The 12,332-nt window shown below is 48.8% G+C and overlaps 2 protein-coding genes across 2 annotated transcripts in view; one reads left to right on the top strand and one right to left on the bottom strand.

The window, feature by feature from the left end:
• Positions 1-3,108, bottom strand: part of HSF4 (heat shock transcription factor 4) — a 28,007-nt gene extending 24,899 nt beyond the window's left edge. The window contains exon 1 of the mRNA XM_063410493.1: positions 2,234-3,108. The gene's annotated coding sequence lies outside the window, so the exon portion shown is untranslated. The remainder of the gene's footprint in view (positions 1-2,233) is intronic.
• On the top strand, positions 1,732-12,314 carry TRADD (TNFRSF1A associated via death domain). Its single transcript, XM_063410496.1, has 5 exons — positions 1,732-1,917; positions 3,126-3,277; positions 4,956-5,233; positions 6,909-7,101; positions 8,033-12,314. The coding sequence occupies exons 2-5, from the start codon at positions 3,136-3,138 to the stop codon at positions 8,338-8,340; spliced, it is 921 nt and encodes a 306-aa protein (XP_063266566.1). The 5' UTR covers positions 1,732-1,917; positions 3,126-3,135; the 3' UTR covers positions 8,341-12,314.
• The last annotated feature ends 18 nt before the right edge of the window (positions 12,315-12,332 follow it).

Here is a 12,332-nt window from a genome sequence, read left to right on the forward strand (position 1 = left end):
CATGAAGCAAGTATGGAACAACAACTCAAAAAGTGTAATGCAGAAGGGAACACAACTGCACATTTTTCTAGAATGTACTGCTTTGACACGTGACCCCTTACTTTGAGTGTGAGGTGGCAGCAGCACAGCAGCTGTGCTATCTTATCTACCATCCTGTCAGCAACAACCCCCTTCCCACCCAGCCCTGCTGCAGCAGCCGAGTGACACAGTCCTGCTTCCTTCCTGGGCCTCGGCATCTTTTGCCATTTTCTCTGACAATCACCTTGACTGCTCGGACATTGCTTTTCTACTTTTAGCTGCGTTTAATACTGTCTCTAGGCAGTAGGCAAAATGAGATCTCATGTGTTCAGCTCCTTTCATTTTATGATTTCCTTGAAGCCTTTGGAGCCATTAAGAAGGATTGTGAGTCTCACAGACAGTAGGAGTGTGCTTTTAGCCTTACAGCTGCTGCCAGCTCAGGACAGCCTGTCCTATCCCAGCCCCAGCTCCCAGGCAGACTTGCCACTGGACCCTGACACCCCAATTTTGTGCCAGATGAGCCCCACTGAGCCACAGCCTCTCCCCTCACTGCCATCTCTACTTCCCAAGTGGGAAACAAGAAGATGAAACTCCAAGTGCTCATCAAGCACATTGATTTTGCCCCATGGGATGCTCCCAGAAGGCACACACGCAGCAAGGGTCAGCAGAGGACCAGCTTGAGGTTCTGCTACCCATTCTTTTTTTACCTTCACAATATACAGCAGGCAGATTGGCTTCAAGGAGAAATCATTTCCAGGATAGGGGTGGGTGATGAACCATTGTAATCACACTGTGGTTCCTACCTGGTTCTGGGAGCCAGCACTGCTTCAGGTTTGGCTTTTGCAGTGAAATGTTGGTGTGTCCAGGTTCATTTAGCCCCATCAGACCTTAAAAGTATGAACTCACTTGCTTAAACTGTTAGAAAGCAAATGCTTTGTTTCCAGAAGCATTGGCACCATCAGGCTGCTGGCCCTGAAGGGGTCTGTGGGCATTGCCTGTCCCCTGGATCTGACCCTGTGAACCAGAGCACCCAGGAGATCCAGCTCAGATTAACCCTTTACAGAGCTATTTGAATCACATCTTCCCTTTAGCAAACAAATTAAGTTTATACTGTTAAAATGCTTCCTGCTTTTTTTTTTTTTTTTTTTTTTTTTTGCAGTTCAGTCCCCCATGTTTGCACAAACCGCTGCCAAGCCAGAGTGACTGCAGCTTGCACATGAGCCCAAAACCTGGCCCCAGGCCCGTGCCAGCTTTTCACCAGCTGGAGACAAACAAGGGATCTGTTCTTACCCTTCAGCTCACAGGGCACCTATGCAAGGCAGATGCAGCCCAGGCAGGAGGCTGCCACCTGAGGATGAGCAATGGAGACCCAAATCATGCTTTGATTGGCACAGAACCTCTTGTGGACTCGTGAAATGCTGCTTCATTCTCTGTACCTATCCCAGCTCTCATTAGCAGCACCACGGGGAAAAGCTGACAAGCGCCAGCCGGGACCCACAAGCCTTGCAGGGGCTTCAAGGCACCGCGCTCGCCTCCATCGCTAATGGTGCAGAGAGATACATGCCAGCCCCCAGGCAGCTCTGGAGCCACCTGAACAGAGCATTTCTGACATATCCTCGCCTGCACGGGACACCAAGGGGCCGCGCTGGGTGGGCGGCCCTGCGGCGGGGACACCTGGAGGCGTCGAGGCCCGACCAGCCCCGGCCGGGGCCCCCCGCAGCAGCCCCTGCTCGGCCGGGCCTGGACAAACAGAAGGGATCGCAGGGAAGCGCGATGCCGCCGGCCATTCCAGGGGGGTGTTGGGATTATTTTCGCCTTCCCGTTTCCCCGCCCGCAGCGCGGTGCCGAGCGGCGCCGCGCCGGGGCGGAAGTGTCGGGGCCGAGGCCGGCGGTGAGGAGGTAACGCCGCCCGGGGCCGCGGGCCGGGGCTGGGGGCGCGGGGCCGGGGCCGGGCGGGCCCGCGGGACAGCGAAGGGCTGGGCTGGGGGACACCGGGCACCGAGCGGACACCGAGCGGACACCGACAGGACAGGCGGACAGCCGCCGGCCCCGCGGGCGGCACAGCGCGGCGGGACGGGGCTGGCGGCGGCTCCAGCGCTTTTCCCTTAGGGACAGCCCCCTGTCAGCGAGGCTGTGACGGGAATTGAGCGGCAGCGGCCTGACGCCTGCACAAGTCAGCGAAAAGGGAATAACCATGCTCACAAACGTGACTTACCGTCCGGGGCTGGTTTTTTAAAGCACCCCACAGCGGTGTGACCGCGGAGCGGGGGCTGGGATGGGGCAGTGCTCACTGAAAGGAGAGATTCACCCCTGGGTTAACACCGCAGAGGCACAAAAACAAAGGGTGTGAGCAAAGCAGAGAAGTACCCCGAGTCACGGAATCACCGAGTGGTTTGGGTTGGAAGGGACCTTTCCAAGGCCACCTAGTTCAACTCCTCTGTGGTGACCATGGGTATCTTCAACTAGATCAGGTCTTTCAGAGCTCTGTCCAACCTGGCCTTGAATATTTTCATAGATGAGGCATCCACCACCTCTCTGTGCCAGTGCCTCGCCACCCTCACTGTGAAAAACTTCTTCCTGATATCTAATCTAAATCCACCCTCTTTTAATTTAAAACGATTACCCTTTTCCTGCCTGTGTCCTATTACAAGAGCTCTGGGCCCTGTGAGTAACCAGGGGACCTTAAGGACAACGTCTCTAGTTGCAACAGGGCTTCAGACCATGGGAACATGCCAGAGCCAGGACTGCTGGGTGGTCCCTGGAGCACTTCAGTCATTTCACATTTTGCCAGCTTGGCTAGTCAGTCAGAGGCACAGGAATTGAAACTCTGTTTCAGAATATCTTTGGACTACAAAATGAATGGACTCCAGTGGAAAATGAAAGCAAAGCTTTGTGAGCTGCTGTATTTGGGATATGGTGTCCCACTGTGGTGTGCTTTACAGAGTAACAGTAAACCCCTCAAAGGTTGCACTTGCTTTAGCAACATCAGCACTCCTCTAGAAATAAGAGTAAATCCCCATAAATCTGTTGTGCTTGTGCTGTAGCACTCCCCTGGCATGAGGCCAGTTTCCCCTATGGTCTCTGAGGCTGCCTGTGTGATTTTGTAGGGTGCTGAAGATGGCAGGCGGCTCCACTCCTTGGATTGGCAGCGCTTATCTCTTCCTTCAATCAACCTGCAAGACCATCGCTCTGCCAGCCCTCTACGAGAGCTCCCAGAAGAAGCCTTGTGTGTTCAAGGCCCTGAAGCTGGCATTAGCAGGTACCCATCCTCTGGTATCGTGGTGTGCAGTGCCACAACTTTCTTTACTCTCACCCTCAGGGGCAAGGAAAGCTCACGCTCACTCTGTTTAGGAAAGGCAGTAAAGTGGAGTAAGCTCAGCAGAGGTTCACCAAGATGGCTGGGGGCTGGAGGAGAGGCTGTGAGGACAGGCTGAGGGAGTTGGACCTGTTGAGACCTGTTGAGCCTGGGGAAGAGAAGATTTTAGAGGATCTACCAACAGCCTGCTGGTACCAGTGGGAGGGAGAGATGGAGCCCCACTGTTCTAAGTGGTGCATGGGGAATGAGAGGCAACAGGCACAAATTAAAATGAGAGGTAGAGACCAGACAGAAGGACAAAAATTTTCCCCATTAAGACAGTCAGGCAGTTTCCCAGAGGGGCTGTGTATTCTCCATCCTCGAGGGCTTTCAAAATGGGACTGGATAAAGCCCTGAGGAACTGGTTCTGACCTCAGAGCTGACCCTGCTTTGCTAAGGAGGTTGGGCTAGACACTGCCTGGGCTTCCTTCCAACGTGAACCATCCTATGAATTATCCAACTTTATGAATGTTTGTTTAAAACCATTAATGTAAGAGGGGAAAAGATTGCAATTGCTATGAAAGAAGATTTAATTGCTGTGTTTATACCACCACAGAAACATGATTTCTGCTTTGAGAAGCTGGTTTTTAAATCCAGTAATAGCCAGTATAAATTAATTTCTATTCAAATTCTGATATAATTCAAATTCTGATATAAATAGACACACATTAGCTTGAGGTATATGTAACCCTATTTACATCAAAATTACTTGAGATGCAAATAGCCATAAAACTATACATTTTACCCTTGCACCGAGCACACTGCAGGGTAGTAGTAATTTGAAGAAAAAAGGAGAAAAACACATACTTAGAACTCATAATCAGGATATAAAATCCTATGGAGACAAGGATAATGAGCACAGCTAATAAAAATTAAATTCTGGGAGAAGGAAGAATGAAGTCCTGGCATTTTCTGTTTCCATGTCACTCGTGCTCTTCCTACACTAATGTTAGAGGGTACATCCCTGGCTTCTCCTTGTTTAGATTTTACCATGAATTGATTCTCTGTGCAAAATAACAAGTCAAGGCCCAATCTCAAGCAGTAATCCCTGTGGCTGAATCTGTCATTTGCCATTTGTGAGATGTTTTAAAGGCTCAGAGAGACAAAAGTTACCTCTAGGCACAAGCTGGAGAGGAAACACTGGGTTTCTTTCCAGGACCTTCATCACTGTGTAAAACTCCAGTCACAGGGACTGAAGGCTGACTGAGCTAAACTGAGCTCTCATCTATAAAACTTTGCTGTGCTACCAGTTTATCATAACCATCTCTGCCCTGGAAATGGAACCTCAAATTTCAAACTTGCCCTAATAAGCAGTGTTAATATAATTCCCTGGGATGTAGTTCCAGACATCTTCAGTTGGACACCATACTTCATGGAGATCAGCAGTGGCAGGGCAACATGAACTTAACCCTTCCCTCTTGGTTTAACCCACTTTTCCATCCCAGAGGACTTTATCACAAGGAGAATTCCAAAGCCCCTCCATTGTGGGAGGATGTTGGATGGAGGCTTGTTGTGGATGAGCGTGGGTGTGGGTGGGCTGGCTCGTGCCTGGGCTGTGACTGTGCTCCCTTGTCCGTGCCAGACTCCACCGGCAGCGTGAACGGCGTGGACATGCTCAAGGTGCACTGCAGCCACCCGCACCTGATAGTGCAGCTCAGGTTCTGCAGGCGGGAGAACTGCCGCCGCTTCCTGCGGAGCTACCGGGACGGAGCGCTCCAGAAATCCCTGCAGAGCCACCTCCAGCTCTCCTTGGCCACCACCACGGTGCCTCTCGAGGTGGAGCTGAAGGCTGGCAGTGAGCACCTTGACAAGATGCTGAAGGATGAGGATCATTGCCTGGAGTGCATCTACAGAGAAAAGGTGAGCGGGAGAGGGAGGGAGGCTGCACAGCAATGAGGAGGGCTGGCACAGGGGTTGCAAAGGTGGGTGCAAATCTTCTTCTGATGCAGCATGTTGGGTTAACAAACTTCTCTGTACTTCAGCTCTTAACTCTAATGTGAAGAAATAGCTCTGCCCTTCCTGAGAAAAGAGCCGTGCACTTTCCTGGAAGGGCAATAGAATCACCTAAAGCAGCCTGCAAAGATCCTGCTAACTCACTATGGCTTCTGTCCATAACAGTTACTGTGGCTGTTATCCCCACTAAGACAGGGAGTTCTAGACAGTGCAGCTGACAGCACAAGTGTGCCTCAGTACAGCTGTGAGGCAGACAGAGAGGAGCAGTCCTGGGTGGAACCATCACTGCTCTGCACCTCCCTCCCCTGCCTCACACACCACCTCCTCCCAGAGTGACAAAGGTAACTGCACCTGGAAATGAGCAATGGAACTGAATGCAAACACTGCACATCACACCAAAACCTTGTGTCAGAGTGGGGACACACAGCATCTGCTGCCAGCAGGAGTAGGCTGCTCTTCTGAAGGCAAAGTCTCTCATCTGACATCTGGCTCATTTAACACTTTGTCACTGGCACTCTAATCCTGCTTGCAAGAACAGTGAGATCTTGTCATCTCACTACAAGGCACTTGACATGATTAAACTCACAGACTTGTTTTCCTCCTCTGTTTTTTCCATCTGGAACTTTAGCTCTGGTTCCTGTAAGTGGTCCTGAGAAAAAAAGCATTCACTATCTACTCAGGAATGTTAGGTACAAGAGCATGTTTTGCCAGGTTGCTTTTCTGTAAGCACAGAGAATGAAACTTGTACCTTTCATCCGCAAACCAAACAGCTTGTGATATCCCATGCCCTGTGAACTGTGGCTTGCTGCTCCCTCCCTGTGCTGAACTGGCTGATTGGACAAAAGAAATGGGTTTATTCTCAGTTCCCCAAAAGTGTCTCAGTCTGACCGCTGCCTAACAGTGCAACAGGCAGAAAGATGGCACTGGGACACAGCCTCCAGCAGCTGAGAGCAATGCTGGGCACCTGCTGTAAGTGAGCTAAACTAGTGTTCAGCTCTGATTGAGGCACAGCACTGCCAGGTTTGAATCTTCCCATGTGCTTTGCCTTCTTTACTCCTTTTCTCATTACCTGCTTTTTGGAGGTCAGACTAATTTTTTCTTGGCTAGTGAAAAAAATCTGGCTTGGTGTGGACCCAGGAACAACAAACCTTAGAGAGCAGAAAGGCAGAGAGAGAGAGAAGGTGGGTAACAGGAGCTGCCTGCTTGGGTGGCCATGAGCTGTTGGATCAGGTCACCCTGATCTGTGGATCTGACCCTCAAAGGGAGTTGGAAGAAGCCTTGCTGCCTGCAGTGCACCCTAATTCTTGTGGAGGGCTGCTGGAAATGAATGTGGGCTAGTAGCAGTTTTGTGCAACTTACAAGCACTCACTGCAGGTGAGAAACCCAGGGGGGAGAGATTGTCTATTTCATATCACATTGCAGATTCAAATCCCCACATTTATAGCCAGAACTCCATTAGACCACCTCATCTGGCTGGTTGACAGCTCATGCTATCTCTCTTTGCTCCTCTCTTAACACCAGCACCTGCAGCTTTGCAGGGTGGTGGCCCTGGCAGGAGTCACTGATGCTGTTTCCATTACAGCCTGACCGCCTGCCAGATGAGGAGATCACTGAGCTGGAGAAAGACCTCAAGAGCCTGATGCTTCACCAGAGCACCAACAACAATGTGGCTGGAAAAGACTGCTCCTCTCTGAAGACCCTGTCTTGGCCTTATCCTCCTCAAGGCAGCTCCCTTCCCACACAGCTCACCTTCGTCTTTCAGGGACAACAGTTTGGTGAGTAGCTAGAGTTGACCAACAGAGCCCTTGGTCTGCCTCACAGCCCAGGAGGGAGAATTATCATGGCTACATATTGGGGTCTACCTCAGATAAACCAAGGATTTCCCAGCATTCCATAAGAAAGGAATTACAGCAGTCCTAACATATTGCCATGGTGCTTCAGATCAGGCCTTAACCTGTTTTCTTTTCTGGGGTGGCACAGAACCAGATGTTTCAGAGTCTGTGTCCCTACTAGGTTCCTCACATTTAAAAATAGTTAGTGAAAGGAAGAATATAGAGTCTTTTTCTCTTCTTCCATGTCACATGGTTGAGGTGCATTAATAGTGTAAATTGGATCAGACTGGGGAAGTTACTGTGGACACCCTCAGCCCTGCTCTCAGACAGGACTGGTTTGTCCAGGCTCCCTCAGTTCACCAGCTGGCTTTGGGGTCTGTCCCTACAGAGAGCTTTCAGAAAGTCTCACATAGCAATATCAACTTGAGATAAGCTAGATAATATCTTGCTTAAGCTGTGTACAGTCTCCAGTACAGCTGAAGAGAGCTCTTGTCAGCATTTCAGTGTTTTGAGGATGTTTAGGTAGGGAACAGGGGGCTTTGTCAGAAAAGCCTTACCAAGTTGCCTTTGAAAGGCTAAAACAAATTAAGAGGGTGGCCATCCAAAAAAAAAAAAAAAAGGAAAAAGAAAAAGAGGTCTGGCAAACCACAGGACAGTTCTGAGAGAGAAAAAAAGAAAGTAGGCCTTGCCAAGCTTGCAGGGTTGGGGCAAGCCCAGGTGCTTTGTTGTTGGGGAGGATTTCTGTAAAGGAACAGCTGGGCAAGGCAGGGAGCTCAGACTCCCTGCTCCACAGGATACTGATCAAATCTTGAACTGGCCCGAGCTGTGTCAGCCATGAAACTTCTATGTCTTACCTGGCCTCTGCCCCTTTCAGACAACAGAACAATCACCCCAGACGACCACCAGAAGTTTGCCAAGTCTGTGTCCAAGAAGTGGAAGCAAGTGGGCCGCTCCCTGCAGAGGTCGTGCCGGGCCCTGCGGGACCCTGCCATTGACAACCTGGCGCTGGAGTACGAGCGGGAGGGGCTCTATGAGCAGGCCTACCAGCTGCTGCTCAGGTTCATCCAGTCCGAGGGCAAGCGGGCCACCATAGCGCGGCTGATCGCAGCCCTGGAGGAGAACGGCCTCGTCAGCCTGGCTGAGGAGCTCCTGGGCCTCCCTTCCAGTGAGGACTGCTCCTAGAGCCCACAGGACAGTGCCATTGCTAAGGGCTTTCTGCTTCAGCTGCTGTAGGAAACGGCTGCCGGTGTCTGGGAATGCAAAGTCCTGAATATCACCCCAGGTTTCCATCCAGGTGGAAATGCTCAGGGGAGAGGTTCTGAGTCTGCAGAAGCCAGCATGGACCTCTGACTTGGCTTATTTCATTGTGTTTCCAGAAATAGAGCACTACCTTCCTGTGAACTGGTGAGAGGCTTTCACCCTGACTTCCTTCAGGGCTGTGACAGGGAGGCAGCCAGAGAGCCCTAGGGGAGAATGAGGGAGAGGAGAAAAGCAAGCAAGGCTTCTCACAGAATTTCTCTGGGAAGCAGACAATGCCACTGCTTCTCCGGCTGTGTCCAGGGCCATCACCTGGAGAGCTGCAATATATTTTTATATTGAAAACATTTTTGCCCTCAGCCATGACATCAAGTAAAGACAAAGGGCAAAGTGTCAATTTTCCATTATTTTCCTTCTTTGAAGAACGAAGAACATCCATAAAGAGTATCTGTTCTGCCCTGCTCTATTATATCTCCTTCCCACCTCTCACCACCTGAAGGCTTTCCTTCTAGCTGGGACAGCCATAATCTTCCACAAGGCAAAAGATTGCTGCTGTACAACAAATGACAGGCACTGAACAAACAATATAGACAAACTCAAATTCAGACAATGATTGTCAACATTTTCTCATCTGTGGTAGACAGTAATATGTTAATTAGCTCTTGCCTGCCAGCCTGAGGGAGCCTGCAGCTGTGGAAAGTAAAGCACAATGCTGGAAGGAAAAGAGTCACCTCATCAGCAAGTTACCTGTGGAGCATGGATTGGAACTCTGCCCTCAGGTGCATTGCAGCATCAAATGCCATCCTCAGACCACAGAGCTGAGCAATCACCAGAGCCAGCTGGCTGCTCGTGCCTTCACTCAATCCAAACCACCCACCCTGAGCCCCCCCGGAGGGGCCAGCTCACCCTGCTGTGTCCCACAGGTGTCAGGATCCACAGAGAGCCTTTCCCTGGCACCACTGTCACTGTGTGACAATCATCAGCTGCCACCGTGCCTGGATTTACCTGCACTGATTTTTAGGGTAAAAAGGGTTTAAGAGACAAATCTCCCAAACCCCAGGGCTGACTCCTGCTTTCAGTTCCTGTGGGAGAAGCTGAGTGTCTCCTGGTATGGCTGATGCAGGTTTTCATTAATACTTTTCCATTAATTAGATCCCTTTTTGTCCTTCCCATCTGTGGGAATAGCCAGTAGGCCGTGGAAATGTTTCCAGATGCAGAGGGGGACTCTGGCCACACACACAAAATCTGTGCATGTGAATATCAGGCTGCTAGCAGTCATGGTAGGAACAACTCTGAATCAGGGCCTGATGGCCTTTAACCCATAACTCACATCTTGCTCCTTCCCTGGAGTCAAAGCTGTAATTCTTAAGGAGGAGCATAATCCCAGATTCAGGTGTTGGCTCAGATCCAAGCTCCTGGGGCTGGAGACGTTCCTGTACCTTCTGCTGGAACAGCTGAGCATCAGTCACTGGAGACCTGGATGGGCAGGATTCAGATGGCCTGCTTCGAGCCTGCTGGGACCCACATGCCTCAGATAAGCTGAGTATCACAGCCTTAGTGTAAGCTAGAGAAACATGACTGGTTTTCTGCAGATTTTGAACCCCCAACGTTACATATAGAGCCAGAAAAGGAAAGGAAAGGGGTTAAATATGGAAAGAAGGTTTTCAGGGTGTGAGTGAATCTGCTTCCATCTTGTCCCATCTTGTCCCAAGCTTCCAGGGAAGCAGGACTTCATGCAGGCACTATCTCTGCAAAGACTGTGGATCCATCACCTTTTATTGTTTTATATCAGTGCCATTGCAGTTTCATCTCCTCCATTCCTGCTCCACATCCCACCCTCTCCCTTCCAGTAGTACCAGTGCTCTTCCCAAAATGAAGCATACGTCTCTGATAGTTTTGCTTTTGGGACCAACTCAGTGGTGCTGATCTTAGCTAATTTAGGCTGCTGTGGAACCATACCTCAAAGCATTTAGCTTTCCTGCCAAATTCCAGCCACGGAACTCTGTTTGGCAAAAATCCACTTGACAAATTGTATTTTTAAAAAATCAGAAACTTGAAAATTACTTTAAGAGCAAGAGAGTTTGCTCTTCATTTTGCAGAAATTATTTTCTTAAGGAAACAAGGTCATAAGCATAGCCTGCTGTCTCATTTACAATATTTCTAAGCTCTCAGACCAGCTATTCATGTGCACAACTTGCACATATAGTTATAAAGCAGCCATTGAGTAGTGAGAGTTACTGGTTTCTGTACCAGCTGTTAATGTTCAAAATCAGAAAGTCTTATTATTCAGCATCTACCTTAAGTCTAGAAAACTTTTTTGCTGCTGTTACTCTTTTACAGAGGACTAACCATGAATGCTTTCTTCTGAATGCAAGCGCTGTGCATTTTCTTTCTGCCAGTAACTGGCGTGTGGATTTCCTCTTACTCACACATTCCCTGTCAGAAGTGCCATTAAGTGTTGGAGCCCCTGGCAACCCTTCTGGAATATCTTAATCTCTAACAGCATTCACAGGTGCCTTATTGCAGAGACTTGAAGGAACAGGTTTTTTTCAGTGATATTCCATGGTGAAATTGTCTGGAGCACATGGCATGGTTTAGGACATGGCAGTGGCTGTTTCATACCTCCTTTCCCATCACTAGTCATCATCATGGTGGGAGATAAGCCACGGGCAGTGTTGCTGCTGGAGAAATTTGCCTTATACCAGTAACTGCTCTTCTCCATATACTGAGATGTATCTGTGAAAAATAAAAATTCTGTGGTGATGGTAGTGTTTCAGTATCAAGCACAATATTAAAAGCAAGTAAAGGTGCTAATCAGTTGCATATAAAATCTAAAACAGAAAAAAACATAAAACAGGCAGCAGAAATCAGGCCAAAATGTGCTTACAGGAAGAGATCCAAGAGGGCTTTTTTTTCTGGTACAGATTGTTTTTGTAGTTTTAACCATGTTTCAGATTTGAAGGAGTCTCCATTCAGTCTGCCAGAAGGAATAAAAGATGCATCCAAAGGAGAATCTGAATGATTTGTTTTGGCATAGCTGACCTACAGTGTTCAAACAGATGATAACAAAAAGGAGAGTGAAGTTAAAATGCTCACCAGATCTACTTTGACATGAGGCATCTGATAGAAGCAAACCTGCCAGGATACTCTAATACAAAATGGTCTCAAAGGAAAAGATCTGCTTATTTTGCCATTCATTTCAAAGCCAGGACAGCACTGAGGAGCTGTCCTGCTGTCTGGGGCAGTGTCTCCCCTCTGCTGTTCCCAAAGGAACCACACCTTGGCAGCTGCCCACAGACTCTGAAACCAGAAGTGAGCATGGGCAGGATGAGGAGCCTCAAATTTGCTTAAATTGTGCATTTATTTTAACTGAAAATTCTGGTGAACCTCTGGTATTGTATCTGGTATCCTTAAACCACGGAGGTACAAGAAGAGGAATCAAAAGTGTTTCTTGAGCCTAACCCACATATTGGAGTGTGTGCATGACACTGGTGCTTTACACTGGACAGGAGTCTGGCCATGTGTCTTCTGTATGGAGATGGACTCAAACAGTGAAGCAATTTAAGGCCTAGACTCAAAAAATATGTATTTTTTCTTATCTGGAATCAATTTTAAACCCATTGAAAAGGAGCTGGCTGTACATCTCTGATAGAAACCTGTATGAGGTGCGAGGTTAATATCTCTTAGTTTTCAGTGGAAAGATCCCTTGCTGACCTTCTAATTCCAAATTCCCATGATATTCAGCATCAGATCTGGATCAGCCATCTACAGCTATGGACTGCAGTGCCAGGCATACTTGGGTCTAGGACATTCAGCCTCCAAGGAATTGTCTTTTACAGAAAAAGCTCTTCACCATTTCACCATTCTTTTTAATAAATAAATATAATTTTTGATGAAAACTGCCTCAGAGATATTCA

The sequence above is a fragment of the Prinia subflava genome, chromosome 13 (genome assembly GCF_021018805.1).
Source record: "Prinia subflava isolate CZ2003 ecotype Zambia chromosome 13, Cam_Psub_1.2, whole genome shotgun sequence".
NCBI lineage: Eukaryota > Metazoa > Chordata > Aves > Passeriformes > Cisticolidae > Prinia > Prinia subflava.